Raw genomic sequence first — 25,659 nt, forward strand, 5'->3', positions numbered from 1 at the left:
GCTTTGGTATTGGTAAAAAAACAGTATTATGAAACATAAAATAAATATAAATATTATAGGACAATTTTACACACATCAATCTAGTCGCACGGTAAGCTCAATAAGGCTTGTGTTGTGGATCCATACTAGACGACGATATATATAATTATATATATATATAGAAAACATCCATAACTCAGCACAACATACAGGTACATACCAGTGATCGCTCCAAGTTTTGTTTGTAAAATGTTATTTAAAGTATTAACATGAAACAAAATAACAACTCAACCCGCGATTATTTGAAGAACTTGGCTCAGTTCTGTGAGGCTCTCAGCTTAAAGACTTTTAAGTCTTTCATACGACGGTCAAGGTTTTTTAGAGTTTATATAAAGTGTTACTAACAAGGACTCTTTAAGAGTTAAGCCCGATTTAGACGATGCGAGAACTCGCATGCGAGTTTCATACCATTGCGGGTTTTGATTGGACGTAATCAACAGTCCGCAATGTAACTAAAATCGCATGCGGGCTCGCGCGCCGTCTAAATCAGCCCTTAATGACTACGATAAGATTTTTGTGTGAATAAAGGTTAAAATTCGTCGCCATTGAGTATCTAAACCTTGCGTCGTGTCAAAACCCGCAACACGTTGCTAAATCCGGATCCCGCGTGTATATGTAAATTATATACCTACGTGTAGGGTCAGTTGTTCTACATTGAAACAATCGGACACAGTGTAACTTTGCGATATCTCGGAAACTAGGTGTTACCAGCTAGTGCCGTCTGTCAAGCAAGGGCAGGCTCAGGGACCCCCAGCACCTCCCCAAAACACGAGCGCGCCTCGGAGAAGGAGCACGCTGCTACGAGCATTATTGTGAATTCGTGCAACAAAAGTAAATTTTTTCATTTCAGTTTCGCAATTTTTTACCAAGATATAGACTCGAGTTTGGCGTTTTTTAAGTTTTTGTTATGTTCTATGTGTATTAAAGTTTATTTGGAGCTAAATATTTTTAAATTTCTTTCACCCTTTGGTGCAGTTTTTATTAATTGATTAAAAAAACACCCCCTAGTCTCACAATGAAACATTTTTATGTAGTATACAATGAAACATGATGTTCACTGAACACCAGTACCAGCACACAATGAAACAAACTCATTATTTTTTTAAATAATTAAAACCTATGTGCTAAATTTGTGAAACTAAAATACCATGAAAATTGGTAATAATTTGTCTATCATATGACAAAATATAAGATACTTAACTTTAGGAATGGCTGAGATAGAATGGCTTATATGTTGAATGTTTCATTGATGGCAAGGTTAAGGACACATGTCTTACATTGAAACAGTCGTGTATAAACACTATGTTGCAAGAAAGTGTATGAAATCAAGCATGGAGATGTTCAAAACCCTCCCGCGTCTACCTAGTTGGCAATCATGCTCCGTGGACATAAAAGGCGCCTTTTTCGCAGCATGCCGTACCTGCCGACCAGATTTTCGATTCACAATGAAACTCAGGTGTGTGTACAATGAAACAAGTCTTTCGCTTTTAGATATTTCAGCAATCTTATAATGATTCCATATGTCGGAAACCTTTTAAATAACTAATTTCAGCCTACCACTATTTTCTCCTTTCCTTTCTCATTAATTGAGTGAAAGCATATATGTATTAATGTCACTTATTTATTACACCGTTTCAATGTTTATTAACGATGTTTCATGGTAGACTATAATTATTACATTTGTTTCACTGTAAAAATCAGAGTGTTTCATTGAAAACATGCACAAGTACACAATGAAACAAAACTCAAAAAAAGGCTTATAACACAGGAACTGTTACAGATAAGTAGAAACCAAGAATGCCATATGATAGCCAACGAAATTGTTTATCTTCATACGAAATGTCACACTCATAACTTTAAAAACACCAGAGATAGAAAGGCTTGAACTTTTAGTGTTTCATTGATCAACAAGTTACCCTATATGTAAATTGGCAATCCGTGCAATATTAGACATGTCCGAACGTGATCCTGCATTTCATTTGTCCAATAGTTTATTGGTTTGTGCTGGGATAGGGTTTATTATTTTAATATTTTAATGATTGGATTAAGTATGCTGTGAGGAAATTTTAGTCATTTCTACCAGCCAACATGTGGAAACTAACTCTAAATTGCATCAACTTACTTTGTCACTCCTGTGGATAAAATACAACTTTCTCATTAGTTTTTGAAGAATTAAGAGTTTTCAACAAGCTTTTTATAAATAAATATGTAGTTTTTCACCAAACCGTAGTTTAGGGTTTAATTTCAGACTATTTATTTCTAGTCATATTTTATTACTTAGAAAATAATTATTAAGTTGAAAAGTGAATTTGCATGTAAGGTTTACTCGGGTAATTCCGAATGTCGAAAACTGTCGGATAATTCCGAAAGAGACTTTTATTATGATGGAATTAAGGGTGATTTTCATCTGAATTTCGGAATTATCCGACATTCGGTAATACCCGAATACACCTTACAGTCAGCAGCAGAAGTCGCTAAGCGGGCCAGGTGTTCAAAATGATGTTGACGCGACTTTATTATTAAGAGAAAAATAATTCTCTTAACGATAAAGTCGCGTCAACATCATTTTGAACCTTAGAGGATATAACCAACGGAGACGCCATGTCTATAATTTTCGGTACAAAATAGTCAGCCGTTTTTTGCGGGGGAGGAGCACATCAAATGTATACGTAACGTAAACATAAGCATGTCAGATAAACGTCAGTCCATACATGTGGTTGACATGTCGTTGACCATTGGCCGCCTATTTTCGACAGAGGGGAACGCCTGTTAATGACTCCGTTGGTTATATTCTCTAAGTTTTGAACAGTGTGCGTGTCAAGGTAATTAAAGAACACCTCGCCCGCTTAGCAACTTCTGCTGTTGGCTCTACACTACCTGCCTACAAAACTTCATAAACAAAAAGCACTTTAAGGGGCCAGTTATTTACCCACAACTCTTTCATTTAGCCTAAACTGAAAGCTCTGCCAAATGCAGTGAAACATTAAACCTTCCTTTTCATAGCACTCTTACACGGCTATAAATTAAAAAGTTGTTTCGCAGCGTGCAAAACCGCTGCAGCAACTTTATTTATGCCCTAGACGGGTTAATTGAACCGATGTTGTTAATTGTTTTTTAACCGACTTTAAAATTTAAGAGGGTGTTTTCAACTTTTGCACGTTGAAAACACCCTGGCAGTCGAGACTTTTGGGCCTTGGTCGTCAGACACCAAAACATTAATAAAAGATATTTCCCGAAAACTTGTTGGCGTGTCTGGCGACCTACGAGCAGGGTCATATTTTGCTGAGCTTAACCATACAGCGGGGAAATGCGGTCAGTGTCCTGGGGACTATGCCCCAGATGACATTAGGTTTTGTCGAAAATTGATGTAGTACCTTTGTGAATATTGTAAATATATATGACTTAATGAAAACTAAATACTTTGTTTCTTATTTTTGTATCGTTTCCAATCCGCTTTGGACCAGCGTGGGGAGTACAGACTAATCCTTCTTGTACTTTTTAGGAGGCTTGTGCTCAGCAGTGGAACGTATAGACTTATTTATAATAGGTATTTGTATTTATATTATAGAACATTTTGGCAATTGCCCAGACTGGTTTTACTCTTCGACAACCGAAGACAACTGACGGGCGCGGTTACATCCCAATATCAACCTTCGTGCATTCCGATAAAGGTGACAGTCCATTTCCAACGACAGCAGCACTACCATTCATTACAAGCTGTCTGTGTGTAATCAAATCTTGCAAGTTAAATTTGATCCACTTCCCGGTTTCCGATTGAGCTGAAATTTTGCATACATACGTAAATCGGGTGAGAATGCAATATTATGGTGTCATCGAGCTGATCTGATGATGGAGACCGGAGGTGGCCATAGGAACTCTGTGATAAAACAACGAAACCTAATTGTGTTTGGGGTTTTTAGAATTGTCTCGATGAGTATATATTAGTTGCCTGTGGAAAAAAGTACAGTCGTCGATAAAAGCTTGTACTTACCAAAAATGAAATTTTTGCCAAAAACTTATTTTACTATGGAAATTGACAATAACACCGACGCGTTCGTACTAGTAGTGCAGCTGCGGTCAGAAATGGAATGTTACCCTAAGATTCACGGTGAAACGCCGACGATAGGCGTGGCGTTCAAGGAGCTAAGAGTATCTCCCATATTTAGTATTGTATGTGTTCTACAATCACACAATATACTTGCACTATACATATAATGTAGGTACATACATATATGCTCACTATGCTCAGTAATGAAGTGCACATGTGCATTTTATGGTGCATAAAGACGTTAGAGCAAATGAATGTCGCCATTCGCGTAACGAATGGGTTTCTGTGTAATTTCGACCACTAGACGAAGCTGACTTGCTAGATCAGGCTAGTTGGAAATGCGCCGTATTGGTAGTGCACCAGCCATCGTTTTAGGAGCTGCATGCACACATTTACATTTAGTGGTAGGTATGGTGTCATGCAACCATCGCAACCATCGCTTTCGGTTGGAATTAAACCGCCGGACGGAAGCCGTGGCCACGGGCGCCCTGTACACTCTTGGCTGTAGTCCGTCATAAGTGAGCTACGAGCCGTCGGGTTGAGCTGGAGCGAGGCCAGAGGGGTCGCTGAAGATAGGAAGGCGTGGCGCGAGCTTATGAAGGCCCTTTGCACCTCTGGGGTGCCATAGGGTGACAACAACATGGTGTCATGCATGTGATGATGCTGAGGTGGATGTGCGGCGTTACCAGGCCCGACAAAATTCTCGACGAGTACGTGCGAAGCAGCCTGAGCATGCGTGACATCGCTGACAAAATGCAGGAGAGTAGGCTGTGACGTTCAGCCCGGGGGGTGCGTGACATCGCTGACAAAATGCAGGAGAGTAGGCTGTGACGTTCAGCCCGGGGGGTGCGTGACATCGCTGACAAAATGCAGGAGAGTAGACTGCGATGGTATGGCCACGTAAGGACCACCAGACTACGCTGGAAATTTAGCACTACGTTTTTCCATCCCCAGTAAAAGAGGCAGAGGTAAACCGAAAACAAGATGGAAGGACGTAGTGCTGAAATGAATGGTATGATTGAGTGAAAAGTATCCGAGAACGACGTCAAGGATAAGGCGAAGTGGAAGCGAAAGATACGGAAAACTAAAGAGAGAGATGGTATCCCATACCTACTGGAGGGCACTTTTACAGACCAATCACAGAATAAATAATAGTACTAGGTACAGAAGATTCACTCTCTAACAAAACGCGTTTGTTACGATTAGGGCAGATATGACCGCTAGGTGGCGACAGCGCCACGCGCGGCCTATGGCTAGCCACCAAAATTGGTGCATGTGGGACGGACTTGTAGCTACTTGTTGCGACGCGACGAAATCGCGGAGTGAGCCACGCCTGATCCAGTATAGATAACGCGCCTAGAATGTGGACGCTTTTTGCTCTGATTGAGCCCTTTATGCAAATCTTGCTCATGCAATCGCGAATTAAACGCGCAGACTAAACTCGACGCGCTTTCGCACTTGCGATGGGACTTTACGCTGGTGTATCCTAGAGCTCTATTAACCCGCGCACGCGCAACGAATTGCAATCGACGACCGCGGGTACTTTAGTAACTATTTAGGGTAACTTATTGATAAATGAAACACCAAAAGTTCAAACCTTCTTATCTCTGGTGTTTTTAAAGTTATGAGTGTGATATTTCGTATGAAGATAAACAATTTAGTTGGCTATCGTATGGCATTCTTGGTTTCTTATCTTTAATATCCTATCTTTTGTATCCTAGAGCTCTATTAACTCGCGCACGCGCAACTAATTGCAATTGACGGCCGGCTACGGTAATAACTATGTCTAGCTTTTAGAGCTTCCTAAACGATTAACGCACTTGCAAACCCTATGGTGTTGCAAGTGCGTTGCTAGCGTTTAAAATGGGAGTACGATAACTCTTTTTTTAAGGTACCCTTTCCGCGCGTAAACCTACATCACACAATATTTTTCAAAAATATAAATTGATGTTGTATGTAAGTATGCACAACCACTCGCGCTCTGGAGGCGTATTTGTATTGTTATGAGTATGATCTGGATTTGTTATGAAAATGATTGTTCAGTGTCAAAAATTACGTTCCAGATTGAAGAAATTTCACACACACTAACAGATCATATTCATGACAAAGCCAGATCAAATTCATAACCTGTAATTACAATCATAATACGCCTCGCTGTCTCGACGGCATGAAACTCGAGGTTTGTGCCCAGCCAATAAACGTGTACATTATCGTGGACATAAACACATGTTTACCCACTATGCGTATTACACACTGCTCTACAACCGGAGAAAATTGACGTGAAGGACTTGGTCCCGTTTTTTTAACCGGTTTTAAATAACGAGGAGATTGTTAATTTCAAATTCAACCCTTAGACCGCCAAGCGCTGACTGCTGGTGGCCTAGCGGTAGGTAAGAGCGTGCGACTTTCAATCCGGAGGTCGAGGGTTCAAACCCCGGCTCGTACCAATGAGTTTTTCGGAACTTATGTACGAAATATCATTTGATATTTGCCAGTCGCTTTTCGGTGAAGGCAAGCATCGTGAGGAAATCGGACTAATCCAAGTCGGTTCGTCAAGATGGTTCATTTTAGGTACCTACTTTTAAGGTTCTCCCACATATCTCGACGCGGAATCGGCAAAATCCAGTAGGAAAAAGCTTTATGTCTGCGCAATAAGAGTGGAAAAGTCGTCGTTCGGCTCGGCTCGCACTGGTCTGCCTCTTTCTGGCTCTTTCGCTCTTATTTCGCGGACATAAGGCTTTTTCCCATCGGCTTTTGCCGAATGCGCGTCGATATATCTGGGGAGACCCTTATCTAAAAGAAAATGGAGGATGAGGTGAAAATATTCGCCGCGTTCGGGTAGGGTTTGGTAGCTTAGTTGGTAGAACGATGCACCTAATCTTCAATCTGAGAGCCGCAAGTTACAATCTCGCCCGAAGCAGTAAAGTAGCATTAAACAAAAGTCATGTGCCTATTTTGTATTTTTGTAAAAATCTTGAGCCTCCGAAAAAAAGACGTTCTTGAAAAGTTTAACAACAATTTTCATAATTTAAGGAAATTTTAGACTTTAGAGCATACTTTACTTCTACTACCCTAAGTTTTAATGTTTTTAAAGCTAATAAATATTTATGTGGCATTTATAAAAGTGGACATCAGTCAAATTGAAAAGGTGAGAAGTTCCATTTCCATATAATATGAAACTTCAACCGTTAGTCAAACCAGTTTAAACTAAATCGCTTTCGAGATGTACAGTCACCTGCAATTATATGTTACACAACGAAGGCCGCCAAAATATCTGACACGATCTTATTTGTAGTGTCATAAGAGCGTGTCACATATTTTTGCGGCCTTCGAAGAGTAACATATTATTGCAGGTGACTGTACACTACTCTCCCAAGTTCATTCATCTCTTAGAAATTTGAACTTTAACCAGCCAAGAGTAAAGTTGATTTTCGAAAGACGAGAAAGTGTGATACGAGCTTGCCGAATCACGCCACTGGCATTTCAAACGCCTACCAAATTAAAATGCCTACAGCCCAACACAGCGGTACTACTGAATCTCGTTTCGACGTGCAATCGTTTGAACATGCATGCGCTCTGAAAATGCCTAGATTCATAAAGATCTAGGTACAAAGGCACAGAAAGTGCCGGTTTTCCCCACGTGTACACAAAAGTAAGTAAGCTTTGCTGCGGGCATGGCACGTGACGTGCGTTGGAAGCTTGAATGTTCTCAATGAAAAACTGTTTTATATACGTAGTACGTAGTTAAATGTTTTTTTTTGGATAATGCAGAGAGCACTGTAAACGTGGGTTATGTGACATTATGATTTTACGTACCTATTTCCTAACTTTTCTGATTTTGAGATTGGTCGAATTATGTTCGGATTACAAACGTTCCTAGGTCCAAATGTACTACCAAATATACCTCCATCATATTATGAGAGACATATTTTTTTGAATACTAGTAGTTACTGTAAATAACAAACGTATCAAGAAAAGGTATCAAGGGAAGTTTAATTATATTTTTTTGCCCGGTGTACGTTAAAAATCCTGACTTGAAGTCATTATGAGACGCGGCGGGCGAGAATTCTCCGATATCCGAATACACACGCATATGATATTCATATTATTCATATTCATATTCCTATATTTAGTATTGATTATACATAGACAAACACATAACTAAACAGATTAAACACATGACTAAACAGATAACTCAATGACATCATTTTGATGTCAAATGCACGTTCAAATTGACCTCCTTTTCGCATCTCTCAAATCAAAAAAAAAAACAAAGTATAAGCAAATAACTTCAAATAAGAAACTAAAATGCTCAATGTGCTTACACAATCAAATAATGAAATAAGCCACCAATCACTATTGAATTCAAGCAAATGTCGGAGTGTCGGCTTGACGAGGTCTAATTCGCTTTAAAGTTCAAAAGTTGCATGTGTGTTTAATACCTAGTTCCGGTTTAGGTCAAAACAGTTTGAGGCGAAATGTTGTTGGAATTTCAAGCGTTGACCAAATTAAAATGCCTATGAAACAGTGGTACTAATGGTTCTAGAGTCCTTTCATTTTCGCTTTACTGGTAAACGAGGGTCAAAACGGGTAAGAAAATTATGGTCCTATGAGTTACTTTCTGAAGCGCCTACCAATTCAGGCATATAAACGCATATTATTTTGAATATTAAACTATGATAGGATATATCACTTACTACACCTTATAAAACAAAGTTCCCCGCCGCGTCTGTCTGTTTGTGTGTATGTATGTTCGCGATAAACTCGAAAACTGCTTAACGGATTTTTATGTGGTTTTCACGTTTCAATAGAGTGATTCTTGAGGAAGGGCAAAGTGTATAGTTTGTTAAGGTTTTGCGTTACCCGTGCGAAGCCGGGGCGGGTCCCTAGCTATGTATATAATACAGTTTATTCATCACACTAAGTTATATTACCTTGTAGCCTATACTCATAGGTGATAATGTATATTACCAATAGGTAATAATGTAGGTACACAAAGTATACATTATCACCAATATGTATACTTCCGATGCAGTTACCCTACGATGCTGAAAAAAAAAAGAAAGCACGACCTAGAAAGGCAGATTATCTTGGGCCAAATAGAGCCACGAGATGGTTTGATGTTGTGAAGAGGGTGGTTGGCGGCAACATGCAGTGCGTGACCCATATGGCCTATGATCGCACACTGTGGAGACATAGCATACATGGTCGCGATCCTCAGCAATGAGGGACCGAGGAAGAAGAAGACGCTACGATGCTGAATGTACAAAAATGTATCAGATTACCAATAAATAGACTTTAGGTTTTTATTGCCAGTATTTTCACGTGTATAACCGTCCAAAATTCCAGATTCTTATCATTTGAAAACCCACTGTTGAAATAAAGCGGGTAAAGGTCTTGGAGTGAGTAAAATATCGGCGTTTTGAAGGTCCTATCCTCTAAGAGCCGTGACACAGGTGAAAAATTAGGGTAGACCTGTTTTTGTGCACACGTCACTTTTTACGTTCAATCTTTGTGAATAGGTATCTCTGTAATTCCTTTCCATTTCAAAAGGTGGAATTTTATTGTGACAATCACAAGTTATGTAATTAGTCCACTATTTAACCCAAACTTATCAAAATTACGCAGGCAAATATCATAATTATTAAAAAAATATTTATCTACTTCACTTACGTGTCTTTAATTATTATAGTCATCTCAGGAATATTAAAATGAGTTTACTAGTTTCCATTATATTTAAATAAATTAGCCAGTTATAAAATCGTTTTTTCTAGAAATTGTACGACGGGGAACGCACGATATTTTAAATCTGAAAAATAATCCGTATAATTAGTATAAAACTCGGTAATGAGAAAAATAGTCTTCGTTTGTAAACTCGAACGGGTTCCGTATACTCTTTTTAGTGGCTTCACTCGCTCTGCGGTAGATTTGCGGCTCACAACTTTGTCTCATTTTAGCACTATTCTGCCTGAGGATCCTTTTAAAGCTTCTTCCGATGGATTAAATAAAAAATGCCAGCTTTTATTTTATGAGATAGTGTAGGTACACACGGTGGCTAAAAAATAACTGCATCCCCGTTGCCAGGGAGGTTTTGGGTTTATACAGAGCAACTTTTAGTATGAGACCAACCCCGAAATCGCGAAAGAAAAATTTACCCTCCCATAGAAAATGGACCAGCCAAAATGTATGAAACAGCCAAATTTGTTATGTATAACTCTTAACATGATATTAATAATGCTGTTAGTTTTGTAGATAAAGCAGTGTATGTAACATAGATATTTAGGTATTACGAGTAAAACAATCGCGTAATGTTTTTATTTACATAATACCTTTCATTATGTAGCAGTCACATAAACTACTACATATTTTCACTAAATTTATATTTGTTTGTCTACCAGTGCTCCGACGGGCCTTCAGCATGTTTGACTCGAGCAAACAAGGCCGCATCGAAAAGGAAAAAGTACGCACCATCCTCAACACCATGGTGCACAGTTATGACGACCAGCGGCTCGACCAGATGCTGGACTCGGAGGACGTTGATGGTATGTGTTGTCCTCAAACCGCATTGGCTAGCACGGGGACTATAACCCAAGCCCTCTAGAGCATGACTCTTATTGGTCTTCAGCATGTTTGACTCGAGCAAACAAGGCCGCATCGAAAAGGAAGAAGTACGCACCATCCTCAACACCATGGTGCTTAGTTATGACGACCGGCGGCTCGACCAGATGCTGGACTCGGAGGACGTTGATGGTATGTTAAATATTGTGTATAATTATCTTTAAAAGGAAAAGGTGTGCCACATCCTCAACACGATGGTACACAGCTATGACGATCAGCAGCTCGACCAGATGCTGTTCTCGGAGGACGTTAAGTTATTGTCTTGCTGATGAAGCAAAAGGTACATTTAGTTATTGTTTGTTGTTCTAAAGAACGCGTTAATGCAAAATTAAAAAGTCTTGATACCAATGATACCATACGGAGTTTTCTAGCAGCTGTTTTCCAAAAATCTGCCTACATTCAATATCAGATTGGACACTGTGATAACGTTCTAAGAGTACAAAACTAGACAGGAAAGAGTTGAAAATATTTATGAAAAAATTACCACTAATATTTTCTCCCTGTTAAATAAGTCCTCTAAAAGTAAACAGTACGCCAATAGGGTATTGGACTGTATTCATAATGAATTATTTTACACCATGCTTGATATAAAGCACCAGAAGATAAAAGATGAATAGAGAAACGTATAGACAGCAGTTATTTTTAGACACTATTTTCATTTTAAAACCCGTATAAGACTATAAAGAGTAGGTAATTTGATTGTGACGTCACATGCTAGTGTTTCATATAAATTCCATAATAACAAAATCGTTCTAACAGTTCGAAAAAAGAAACTGATTTGACTAGTAGTCAAATACCCTCGATCAAACAGTAAAGAACTGATTGAAACACCGATAACCGTAAAGCCGCGATCACCATCAGCTGTAAGTAGCCATAAATACCCGTCAAAGGACCGTCTGTGCCGTCAAACACTAACCGTACAACTTTATTACACGTTTCAGATCCAATCTAACTTGACGAGAAACATGCCATTTAAAAATAAACTCCGTTTTGCACAGTACTCTTTCTGGTTATTAGTCTTACCCGCATGGCAATCCGTTTATTATGACACTGCTTATTGACCAACCGATTATTATTCAGTATTCAGTATTCAGATCTTTATTTGCTAATATAGACAAAAGCCATGCAAATAGGTACAATAATAAAATATCACATAAAATCAGTAACAAAAAAACAAACAAAGAAGAGATCTAAAAGTAATACATTATACGAGTAGTCATTGCAGCGCGAAGTTTGGATTTCTTATAAAATTCTTTGTAACGAAGTCGGATAAGACTTCGCTTATAGTGACATATATATATTGCTTACTTTGATCTAGGTATTAATTCTATTTTAATGAAGTTATGACTGGTTATAAATTATTTATGAGAGGATGTTCTCAATTCTTCGTTTTTTTAGCGTGTTATCTCTGATATCTGAAAGACATTAAAATATTTTTTTTTCCTCCTGATCCTGGAGCAATCAACAGAACTACAAATAAATATTGTCTACATCTACAATTATGGAGGTCAATTCAGAATTTTTTAAATGCACTATACTTATTTGCTCTTGGAAACCACCATAATATGGTAAGTAGCGCTAACTTTTTTAAAAGGTTGTTTCTTATTATCATCTCATGCATTTGATAAGATAGGGTACAATTTCATCTATTACTTGAATTACTTAATAAAACGAAGTTAATACTAACTAATCACTTAATGTTAGTTACACTATCGGGCAGTCACATAAACCAAGTTTAACGATTAGGGACAACTCTAATGACTTTGGTTAATGTCGAATTGGATGAAGATCAAACCCGAACCGAGGGTCATTTGAGCCAAGAGATACGTAATTAGTATATATGTAGCTGACTTGACTTAATCGACTTTGTTGACTATACAATTTATAACCTTAAAACACATGCGTTGGAAGAGATGGAAGCTTTTGCGCAGCAATGGGACATTTTATAGGCTCGTTAAAAAAACTCACACCCACGCAAATAATTTTTGCGGTAGGCCCTTTGAGATGACAACCCATGCTGAAAAATACTATAATGTTACTTTTTTAGGACATGTAGAATATTTATCCTAAATTTCTCGCATGACATATTACAATTAATCTCATCAGATTTATCTTAGTAAGTCATATACTCGCGTCTCGTAACAAATTAGCGGAACCTCGGCACGTCGCATGATTGACTGTCGGCAAATTGAGACGCACGGTGTCATTGAAGCGACATGTGACGCGCGGAGAAATTTGATATTGAGTCTTGAAAATTATCTTGGAACTTAATGATATCACTAGTATTTTAAGGTGGTGGTAGCAGTGCTCGACATGCTAATACCCAATAGATGACACTCTGCTGTCACCTCTATTGACAATGACTTAAGTTTCCAGATGGCATATACTGAGACCGCGACGAGCACCATTACCACCACCTTATTAGATAAGCAAAAAAAACGATATATTAACTCCCTGCCTGTCAATTTTGCCCACTAAATTCCGATGTTTGTTCACTAACTAAAATTTCCTGCAGGTATTTTAACGTCTACTTAGAGTTATTCCAGTATGTCACGTCATATGATTGACTGTCGGCAAATTGAGACGCAAACGGTGTCATTGAAGCGATACGTGACGCGCGGAGAATTTTGATAAGACTTGGAAATTATCTTGGAACGCGCGAACGTAATTAGCATCTTTAACAAGAAAAGAATAAGATTTATACATTAATGTGAGATAATTTTAAAAAGGAAGCTCACAATGATGATACGTTCTAAGAAATAGGTGTTATTTATGATAATTATTTGCTAAATTCTACTTGGTAGGGAGCCAACTATTGAGCTAAAAAACAAGCTTTTTCGGTGCAAGCTTTGTGGGATTAAATGAAACTTGCACATTTATGTAATTCGAAAGTCACTCTGTCTGTCTGTCTGTAATATGTCTGTTACCTCTTCATGCATAAACCGCTGAACCGATTAAGATAAAATTTTGTATGGAGATTGTTTGAAGCCCGAGGACATGGAATAGTTTTTGAAGTGAAAACTTCTTTAGCGGCGCTGTGCACTTTTTGTGATGGGGAAAAAATGTTAAACTCGCGACAGGTCACGTGAGGAGATTCGACAGATTGAAAATTCGTAAGACGGACACGTGACCTGATCGAAAAACTGTTACAATGTCATTGAGTTTTTACTTCTGCCGGCACTCCCGGAGTGCAACCCGTTGTTTTATTTAATCACCATCATCAGCATCATCCCACGCAGACAAATTGTTGATTTATTTAAAACACGCGACTGTTTTCCGAACTTCCAATTCCTCTAAATCGGCTCTGATTTCCCTAAGACACGTTCTAAACCCATTTCAAATGCTATGTCGTGTTGCACTTGCACATGCACATGCAATATGCACGTGGGACCCAGAATCTCCTTACGGATGACGGAAATTTACACACGAAACGTTCTCATTAAGGAGTTTGCATTTCACAGATCATTTTGCTCACCAGATGGCGTATTTTAGACTCACGGTTACCAATTGGCAATTTTGACATGGTACCTCCATGTTTAAACTCCGAGTCGTAATTAGATTCCAAAAAAAGTAAGACAATGTTGCTACTGCAATAATTTGTTTATAAAATAGTAAATTTCTTTTTATAAATAAACACGCTAAGATGATTTATTTATTGGTAATTTTACTCCTACGATTTAAAAAAGTACTTTTATTTAGGTACTTATTTTTACATAAATTACAAGACGCGCTACTAAAAAGTGGCGACATTGTCTTACTTTTTTTGGAATTTAATTATGATTTTCAGTTTTCGGCTTCGGGTGGCCACCCGAAGCAGGTGTAATTGCCACAGGCCTGTGGCAAGACTCAAAAATTATTTATCAGTGCGTCCACGGTTACGACACATGCCTACTCAAATGCACATAAAAAAGATTCTAAGGGTAAGAATGAATTGTAAAGTAAATTGTGATTTTGTGACACTCAATCTATGGTGCTTCATAAAAACTTCATAAAGCTGAGTCTATGGGGGGTAAGTCTATGTTTCCAATCAACAAACTTCTTGATTAATTAACCTACGAGTAAAATTATACCAATAAATACGAATATAACTTATGCCATACCTCTGGCTGGTAGGAAAGTACCGTAAAACGGGTGAGTAGGTTTCGCGGGGAGAGGTGGGTTATGAATGGGGAGAGAAGGTTTGAGGGGGGGTGAGAAGGGATTTTAAGGCTACTGCTACAAAAATAATGTATTCCAATTTAAAATGGTGCTATAGTAATACGCATAATAAAAAAATCGATCCAACAATCTTCCAAAATCACCTTTGTATGAAAACCCCTCTCATCCCAAATACGAGGCACTACGGGGTGAGGTGAGTTTTCCTCTTTATCGTCAAAGTTATGAAATGGAACTACCCAAAATAAAATAAAAACTAAAATACAAACGTCCGGAACACTTATTATATACACCATTCAGTTTTCATATGTAAAAATAAAATGTTATCGAAGTTTGAATTTCAGTTTTGACCCTACTCACCCCATTTTACGGTACCTTAAAATCGGAGGTCGTAGATTCGAATCCTGGCTCGTAACAATGAATTATCGAGACTATTGAATCAGAGGGTTAACGCAAAATTGTACTTTTTATACTTATACAATTTTTTTACACGTTTTAATCAAAGTTAAACGCCATAAAAAAACTCACACGAAAACTAGACTATATTTTGCAAGGACAAGCTCCAACCAAAACCATAAAAGCTTAAACTTTGCTTGGCATAATATAAAAAAAAATCACAAAAACATGTAAGTATAATTTTCATTTATTCTCAAGTTGTATGTATATCGTTACACCGCTATGTGTTTTGTCTCTATTTATTATGACATGATTTTCAGAGACATAGTTCCGGACGGACGAACCTTCAATAAGATTATATTTAAGTGAATTGTTAACACGTTCATTAGTGTAGCAAAACGGGACTTGTGTCTACTTAATGCATTCACTTTATATTAAATTATCGCTGAACACTATCCAGAGATAAAACCTCTTTGTCAATGTCTTCCTAATGCAGAAATCCTGCCTGCGATCGCACATTGGCGCCATATTCGGAATCGAATTATTAGTACTAATATAATACCAATTTAATTACGTATTTTCGTGGCTCACGGTCTTACCCCATAATATTTATGGAATTAGATTAAATTTAAATATTTTCAAGCGGAAGTTTCATGTGTTTTGTTCCGTTTAGTTTTCACCCTAAGCAAAATTAACAGCTGTGTTTCTAAGCCGAATGTACTACATAAAGAACATAACAAAAATATTACTTTAGAACAATTAATAATCTTCCGAGTTGTTTAAATGATATTACCGATTTGGCATACAAATGGAATATAAAGTATTAAAACTTATCAATTGTCATGCAGTACAATCGTCAAGTATTCTTTAATTTGTACTTGTTGAAGTACGTGGGGCCTAACGAGGTTTGCGGGAGCAAAAACATGCAACCAAATAGGTACGCGTTAGATTTAATTTGCTTTTAAGTGCACATTTAAGAATAAGGCCCAGTTTAGAGGGAGATAAGGACTCGTTACCCAGATTAACTGCCCCCCAAACCCCCATTTGACTAATTTTATTGCCGCACAGCTACAGATGAAGTTGGTGTTAAAACTTTACGTTTTCAAGCATTGGTTTTACTCAACGAAAACTAGCTATTTGGTTGTAAAATATATCAAAATTCTTTTTTTGCAAATTCCTGAAAATAACAACAAGAAATAAATAAATTGTGGTACTCTTAGGACATTGTGAGATATGACCGAGATATCTCAAAGTGGAAATCTTGACAATATTGGTAACATTTCGTCAGAAGATAAATCTCAACAGACGGAAACTATAAGACAACAGAAATACGGCTTTAACCTATCTTAATTCATCAAACTGAAGTATATTTTCTTATGTGACAGATATATATATCTAATGTGTCAAATATGATTTAAAAGAAATAACGCCAAAGGTAAAATTATAGAAAACGCAGTTTGTATGAATCTTGAATTATCCCTAGTAAAGTTGTGTTTCAAATAATTTTGGACACTACTTAGCTACTTTACTTTTCCTAACATTATTACCCTAAGCACTAGCATAACAAATAACCCTTCTTAAGCATAGTCGGCCATTACGGCCCTTAACACAAGCTTCGGCTTATCCAAACTAAACGAATGTTGGTTTGTGATATATTGTTCTTTATAAAGGACATTGAGTATACCCACCTGAGTCCCTGAGGCCTTTATAAAGGAAATGGAATTTTGAATTAAAATGGAATATAATATGGTTCCAAATTTAAAACTGCAATAATGACAAGGAGGACTCAGGAGGATATATAAATTACAATGCATTATATTATATTATAGCATTGAGTCAAATGTTGCCGCTAAATATGAATTATTTTTATTTCATCCGTTTTCAGTGGTAAGTATAATAATATGTCCTAAACATAATTCCTTAACAATTTGTGTTTGAATAATATTTAATACTGATATTTCATGTAAATGACATGCTCATCTAATTTTAAGCGTGTTTATTATTTATTTCATAGTTATTCAAAACTTCACGAAGTTTTGGTTTTTGTAGTCTCTTCACTATATTGTTTATTTAAATATAAGTGAATGTAAAATTAAACATGTCTATCTTACTAAAATTTATAACCACATTACCAAGAATCTCGCAATATTAAAATTACTCCTTTGATATTTAAACCCAAAACTTCCCACGTCCCGGGCCATTAAGACACGTCGAATCTTGTTAGCCACTTAGAACCGCGGCACTCTAACTCGGTTACATGAAACTTGGGACTGATTACGGTTGTAATACCGAATGTTAATGTGACAAGGGAGCATTTGTTGAATTTGAAGGTTCCATTGCACATTGCGGTGAGTTAATTTTGAATCTGAATATTTGAGTTAGAAGTTTTATCTTATTAGATACTGTTGAATTCTAGTATTTGATTAAGTTAAAATAAATAATAACACATGTACCTATTTTTGGTCATGTTAGTCGAATTAGTTAGCTGTCAAAATGTCCTTTCAGTAGGACACAAAGCCATCATCTGCACTGCAAGGTCTTAATATTCATAATAGGTAGGTATAGTCTTAAACGTGGATTAAATTAACAAAATGATCTGTACTTACAGGCGATCGTAAAGTGTCCCTTTGCTTCATGAAGACATTAAAGATACATATTAATTTGCGTAAGCACGAAACTCATTAACTCTCACACGTCACGCTATAAACAACGAAGAAGCCGGAGGCGACGTCTAGTTCAGGCGATTTACTGCGCCGGGCGCTAAATGTGTCATTACCTTTATACTGGCACCGACAAAATTGACGGCGCATAAAATTATTTTCTTTTTAGAATATTCTTGCCGTTATTTTGTCGTCGTGAAAATTTATGCGCTGATGGAAATCGATTGTAAGTAGACGTGAAAGGTCAATACTTTTAGAACTAAAATACCAACTAGGTATAAATATGTTATAGACAATTTTATAAACATTTTATTGTAAGTAAGATGGAAGATAGAAGAACATTTAATTAGCAGTAGTAGTTTTTTAAATTTTTACTTATTAGTATGTTAAAGGTTAACCCCCTTATTTATAAAACTTTACAAGCCTCACTATTGAATAACGCTATAAGTCAGTAAATATTTAATAAACCATAAAAGCACACTCACATCACATACAATTTTTATTTATAACGAAATCAGTTATCTTCTTCAAACATACTCACCCACATATTTAGAGAAATATAAAGTTCTGACAAACGAGCAATTCAAATGAACAAAACGCTGCAATTTTGGAGAAAATATACTGAACTAGGTTAGCATTATACTTTTGCGAGCGAATATAATATTAATAACTGCACAGGATTCTCTGTAAGCATCAACAAATAAACGTGTGTTTATTTGTTCGCATTATGAAGTTTATTTAGAGATTTTGAAATGAATGTCTTGTTTTAACAAGCACGTAATATATTAATATAAAAGTTGACAACGGCATACCTGTAAGGCCAACAAATAGATAATGAAAAATAAGCTCGACTTTAATAAAGTCAATTGATAATCTATCGCAGTACTTGTTAACCAATTACGGAGGTAAGCACGATATTTCCACACACCTGCAGGTTTTCTGTAACTATTTTGAAGAGAGTTTCTGAGTTGTCAAAATATTATTTTTCCCTGTTTCTTAAAAACAACCGCGTGAAACAGAAGAAACAATCTTAACCACATAAATTGCTGAAACACATCATTTTAGGCCTATTTAGAGGACCAACTTTTGTGTCAGCAAAAAACAAAACACGGCGCCTAACTCAGGAAAAGGTGATTTGAATAAATTACACCAACTGTCCTACTCGTAGAACAAAGGGATTCACGCATAGGCATCTAGGCGGGAATCACGCCCGTATTTCAAATTTACTATTTACTTTCTGAATCTCTTATCTTGCTCAATTGCTAGATTTTAAAAGCGACTTTATTATTTGCATCATAAAGTTCACATTACTGTAGAATATCCATTAGGAACATGAGATTGAATAATTTGTTTGTGAATTGTTCCGTTCATTATCTGAGCGTGTTGCTGGCGGGATAGTATGTCTATTCATTAAAGGGTTGAAATAAAGAATTTGTGTGACTTTGCTGTATTGGTAACTGTTACTTAAACAGATACTAACACAACATTGTACAATTTCAAGATGACTAACATCTACTACCTTTTAATGATATCAGTCAAGTTACCAAGATTTGTCATATTTCATGCTTAACTTCGTTTTGGGTTTAGTTTTGACGCATAAAGCAACAAACTTTCATCAAAAACCATTCCTCCCTATCACATACATATTTCAGATAATTCATTTCCTATAATTATTATTATTAATTCTTTATTTCAGATAAATTTTATCCATACAATTATCTATTATAATAAGATTATCTAACTTTCAAATTTCTTTAACTACGAGGTATCGTTTCGAATGAATTAAAAGCACTAAGTAAGTAGATGCTTTCATAAACGTTGTAGAAAGACAAATTATTCACCGAGCGCTAAAAATTTAACAAACTACCGGACTAATACTATAAATATTATAGAAGCGAAAAACTCTAGTGAATCTATTTTAGCAACCTCATGTCCTATTCAAAGGCTCAATTACCTACCACGACTATTTCAGCGCGAAAGTTACAATGTTCCACTAATCGCGGAACAATAGTCCCCGGATAGCTCTCTCAATTCCATTAATACCAAAATGAACGTGTGGAAACATTTGCTTAAATCGTATTGCTAGTTATTTAAAACTATTTCACTTTCAACGTTGGTGTTAAAACAAAGTTTTGATATCGCGATTTTGGCTGCAGAGTTTGCGAAAATAGGAATAAATGTACTAAAAATAATTTATGGTTTTATGAGAATCACTTCTTATAAAAAAATTCACAGATTTCGTGCCTCACACGACTATCGAGCACATTGGAAATGAATCTACGGAATTCGAAAAAATATTGTCGCTGAGCGACGAGAAAGTCTGGATAAGGAAAAAGTTACAAAATAAAACTACAACGTTGAATGATAATTATTTTATTCTTAGACTAACACAAGTATCCTGGACATAACGCATGTGAACAAACAAATTGCAAAATTTCCACACGCGTATCCAAGTTTAAATAATTGTCGCCGTGGCGCATAAGTATAGGTACATATTTCATTTTTCGATTAATAAGCAGGATATATTAATGTTCAAAGTACAAGAAAATTATTACACGGCAAATCCGTAGTCAACTCGAGAAGTGGTGATCGGCAGCGGCCCATTTGCTGCAAGATATGAAATTTTCTTGACAGCAGTTTGACGCGACGAGAGATGACTATAACAGCGTTTGTCTATGTTGCACCAAACCTGAGTTCCAATAGGTACTACCAGGGTTCAGCATCAGCTATCTTGGGTAATGCTCATCATGACGAATCGGGTGTCCAAAACAGAGTGTGCCTATGTTGCACCAAACCTGAGTTCCGCTAGGTACAACTAGGGTTCAGCATCAGCTCTATCTTGGGTACTACTCTCCTAAGTGCTCATCAAGACGAGTCGGATGACCAAAACAGCGTGTGCCTATGTTGCAACAAACCTGAGTTCCTTTAGGTACAGCCAGGGTTCAGCATCAGCTCTATCTTGGGTACTACTCTCCTAAGTGCTCATCGAGACGAGTCCGATGACCAAAACAGCGTGTGTTTATGTTGTATTAAACCCGAGCTCCACTAGGTACTGCCAGGGTTCAGCATCAGCTATCTGCTAGCAGCCGCCAGCAACATGCTGAGGTGAGACCATTTCGTGGCACTTTTTCTTTTTTATGTTTCTCTGTATAAGTTTTTCGTTTTGTGTTTCTCCCTCTCCCTCTCCCTCTCCCTCTCCCTCTCCCTCTCCCTCTCCCTCTCCCTCTCCCTCTCCCTCTCCCTCTCCCTCTCCCTCTCCCTCTCCCTCTCCCTCTCCCTCTCCCTCTCCCTCTCCCTCTCCCTCTCCCTCTCCCTCTCCCTCTCCCTCTCCCTCTCCCTCTCCCTCTCCCTCTCCCTCTCCCTCTCCTCTCCCTCTCCTCTCCCTCTCCCTCTCCCTCTCCCTCTCCCTCTCCCTCTCCCTCTCCCTCTCCCTCTCCCTCTCCCTCTCCCTCTCCCTCTCCCTCTCCCTCTCCCTCTCCCTCTCCCTCTCCCTCTCCCTCTCCCTCTCCTCTCCCTCTCCCTCTCCCTCTCCCTCTCCCTCTCCCTCTCCCTCTCCCTCTCCCTCTCCCTCTCCTCTCCCTCTCCCTCTCCCTCTCCCTCTCCCTCTCCCTCTCCCTCTCCCTCTCCCTCTCCCTCTCCCTCTCCCTCTCCCTCTCCCTCTCCCTCTCCCTCTCCCTCTCCCTCTCCCTCTCCCTCTCCCTCTCCCTCTCCTCTCCCTCTCCCTCTCCCTCTCCCTCTCCCTCTCCCTCTCCCTCTCCCTCTCCCTCTCCCTCTCCTCTCCCTCTCCCTCTCCCTCTCCCTCTCCCTCTCCCTCTCCCTCTCCCTCTCCCTCTCCCTCTCCCTCTCCCTCTCCCTCTCCCTCTCCCTCTCCCTCTCCCTCTCCCTCTCCCTCTCCCTCTCCCTCTCCCTCTCCCTCTCCCTCTCCCTCTCCCTCTCCCTCTCCCTCTCCCTCTCCCTCTCCCTCTCCCTCTCCCTCTCCCCTCTCCCTCTCCCTCTCCCTCTCCCTCTCCCTCTCCCTCTCCCTCTCCCTCTCCCTCTCCCTCTCCCTCTCCTCTCCCTCTCCCTCTCCTCTCCCTCTCCCTCTCCCTCTCCCTCTCCCTCTCCCTCTCCCTCTCCCTCTCCCTCTCCCTCTCCCTCTCCCTCTCCTCTCCCTCTCCCTCTCCCTCTCCCTCTCCCTCTCCTCTCCCTCTCCCTCTCCCTCTCCCTCTCCCTCTCCCTCTCCCTCTCCCTCTCCCTCTCCCTCTCCCTCTCCCTCTCCCTCTCCCTCTCCCTCTCCCTCTCCCTCTCCCTCTCCCTCTCCCTCTCCCTCTCCCTCTCTATCTCTGTTTCTATTTCCACCACCACAAGAATGCATAGATTGTCGAACAGTGCGTTATCTACGCCCGTCTCAAACAGGATAGATAGAGTTAGACCAAGAAAAATCTGCAGCGATTTTAAAAGCCCACGCAGTGCAAGTGTTATTCTGCCGTCATAATCCCGATAATTCACAACAAACACCGATAACGAACTCTGCGAAACATGAAGTCATAAATGTCCTGTGAAAAATGTCGTTCTGACTTTTTGACTATTTTAAGGTTAAGCTACAGGGCAAACCCTTAACCCGATCGTCTTTGTTTTAGGCTCAAATTGTAGCTGACTAAATTGTCCAGAGCCGTTTTTCTCAAATTTTTGATATTATTCTTCGTTTCCAAATTATCGAGCACCAAAATCAAAAATTCGGAAAAAATTGAATTTTATTTTCACTATTTCGACCATAACTTTTTTTGTTTTTGACTTTCTCGAATAATTATTTTTGCACCTTACAGCTCTCGTGATTATGCGTCTTTTGAGCCTATTTTTTAATATCATATCTTCACAACTTTCCGAGATATAAGGGGATCGCACTTTTTCGTGAAATCGGACCGTATACTGGAGCGAACGAAAAGACATTTCCAATGTCAAAACACACTAATCATACGAAATATTGTTTGTGTTTACGGCCATTTGCCTCTTTTGATTGTTAGAAATATAACTACCTAGGTACATATTTTTTTGTTTATTGGAAAGAGGCAGAAAATTTGCAGTGTACAGGGATAAAATTACGTTACCTATTTATAGCGATATCTTTGGAGTTTGAGCATCAAACTTTTGTAGTTAGTTGTTCATTTTAATTTTGACTTTAATGTTGTCTATGGAAATAAAAAAATATAAACTTACTTATAACAATCACACAAAAATAACATACTTGTAATGAACTAGCAAAAACCAGAGCTTTGTAAGGCCTCGCGGAGTTTTTCTACCTAAACGTACCGGACCGCGGACTTTGGTCCAGTCCGAGGCTTGTTCCATGTTCGATCGAGTGGGTACGTAATAAATCCGTTAAGGACGCAGCTATAAGTGAGAGAAGAAAGAAATATACCTACTAATTGGACCCCGGTCGCTGTCCGGTACGCCTGTCTGTTACAGCTTTTACATTGTCCATTAAAAACGTGTCTAGATGACAAAATCAAATTGCCAATATCATCCACACGTAACATACAATTTCATAACCGCTTATTACATCCTACACGGTCGCCCAGTACTTTTTGTAAGGAAGACAACTGGCTTTCCTACATAATCTTGGGCCAGCGAGCCAATGTCCTTGAATTTATTTATGCGTCCACACCACACAATTGAGCGTAAAACTATCCCGTCTGGACACCTACTGGCGGTAATCATGCTGCTCCGCACATAAACTTACGTATAATTTGCTCTCTTATGTGCTCATCAAGACGAGTGTGATGACCAAAACAGCGTGTGCCTATGTTGCAACAAACGTGAGTTCCACTAAATACTGCTTGAGTAAGATAGAGCTGTAGCTGAACCCAGCTCTATCAGCATCAGCTCTATCTTGGGTACTACTCTCCTAAGTGCTCAAAAAGACGAGTCGATGACCAAAACAGCGTGTGCCTATATTGCACCAAACCCGAGCTCCACTAGGTACTGCCAAGGTTCAGCATCAGCTCTATCTTGGGTACTACTCTCCTAAGTGCTCATCAAGACGAGTGAGATGACCAAAACATCGTGTGCCTATATTGCAACAAACCTGAGTTCCACTAAATACTGCCAGGGTTCAGCTACAGCTCTATCTTGGGTATCTTCCAAGTGCTCAAAAAAACGAGTCGGATGAATAAAACAGCATTTGCCTATGTTGCACCAAACCTGAGTTCCAATAGGTACTGCCAGGGTTCAGCATCAGCTCTATCTTGGGTACTGCTCTCCCTAGTGCTCATTCTGACGAGTCGGATATCCAAAACAGCGTGTATCTATGTTACACCAAACATAGCTGAGTTCTACTATGTACAGCCAGGGTTTAGCATCAGCTCATCAGCTCTATCTCGGGTACTGCTCTCCCAAATGCCCATCAAGACGTGTCGAATGGCTAAAACAGCGTGTGCCTATGTTGCACCAAACCTGAGTTCCACTAGGTACAGCCAGGGTTCAGCATCAGCTCTATCATACTGCTCTCCCAAGTGCTCATCAAGACGTGTCGAATTACTGAAACAGCGTGTGCCTATGTTGCACCAAACCTAAGTTCCACTAGGTACTGCCAGGGTTCTGGGTAATTTTGTTGAACTGCACGCCGACGTTGCAATTGGCGTGCAGTCGGCGTGCAGTTACCATACAGGTTGCAGTCGGGCTGTAGTCCGTTTGTATTAACAAACTTCAGTGATTTAGGGCCGATACAGACGGCCTAATATGCTTATCTTTATTTATAATTTTGGCAGTTCCAAGCAATAGTAACACTAAAACTGTTTCTCGAACTGAAAATACCCGATTTAACTTTGCTAACACAACATGACTGATCAGTTCATCGGCGTCACAGAACAGAACATACGAGTAAAATGACCTCCGCAGTGAATATACAGCAAGATTGAATGTTTCAGTATTCACAGAAACTTAATTGCTAAATTGGGAATCAAACCGAGCGAAGCGAGATGGGTCAGAATCCGAAATTTTAACCCTTTTTTGTATTCATCGTTGTTAGCACATAGTACATTAGCACGAATTTTAATTCATAATTTTTCTAACAGATGGCGCTAGTAGTAATACAAAGTGTTATTCCTTTATTTTATTTTTTTAGGTTTATAAAATGATATTTTTATGTTTGATAACACATCTAGACATTAATTTAAATTACTATGTTAAATTTCAAACCTATCAGTGCGATAGTTTTTCCGTAAAGTGTACCACAATAATGCATAGTTTGTCGAATAGTGATAGGGCTCGCTTCGCTCGCCCTAATTTCATCTTAAAAAACTTAGGGCGTAGAGTTTTTCATCTTAAAAACTTTAGTTCAAGACTAAGGTTCTTTCGTTACCTTCGAATGTTATCCCCTGACTGACCCTTAAGTTAACATGTCGCCAGTTTTAGCAGCCTTCAGCCAGGACAACGATTATACAATACACGTATTTTAGATACGTCACTCTGGAAAATAGATGTGCACTCTAGAGAAAAATTAAATTGATTTCAGTTTTTAACTTGTGTTCATTTTGGTAGCAAATGACAAACGTTACTTTTGAAAATAGCCATTGTCGAATGGAAAATCAATGTACTCGTATTTATATATTATTCTATTTGACTGGTGTTAATTTTTGAAGCAGCAACAAAAACGGTTAGGATAAAACAACTAACGATAAGTTTAAATAATCTAGCTAATTGTTTAACTTTCAAGTTGGATTTTTTCCAAATGAAATGTTAAACTAAATGTCAAATAAACGTTGA

The 25,659-nt window shown here is 38.6% G+C and overlaps 2 protein-coding genes across 3 annotated transcripts in view; one reads left to right on the forward strand and one right to left on the reverse strand.

Moving 5' to 3' along the window:
- LOC134796517 (calmodulin-like) overlaps nucleotides 1–25,659 on the reverse strand; it is a 99,958-nt gene that overhangs the window by 30,604 nt on the left and 43,695 nt on the right. The gene's annotated exons all lie outside the window — the stretch shown is intronic.
- Nucleotides 1–25,659, forward strand: part of LOC134796236 (troponin C-like) — a 41,496-nt gene that overhangs the window by 3,149 nt on the left and 12,688 nt on the right. Inside the window, exon 3 of one of the 2 annotated variants that reach the window (XM_063768282.1) lies at nucleotides 10,486–10,629. In XM_063768282.1, coding sequence (XP_063624352.1) covers nucleotides 10,486–10,629 — 144 coding nt within the window. Of the gene's footprint in view, nucleotides 1–10,485; nucleotides 10,630–10,709; nucleotides 10,838–25,659 lie in introns of those variants that run through there. The other variant, XM_063768283.1, reaches the window with a different exon arrangement.

Source organism: Cydia splendana, chromosome 13 (genome assembly GCF_910591565.1).
Source record: "Cydia splendana chromosome 13, ilCydSple1.2, whole genome shotgun sequence".
NCBI lineage: Eukaryota > Metazoa > Arthropoda > Insecta > Lepidoptera > Tortricidae > Cydia > Cydia splendana.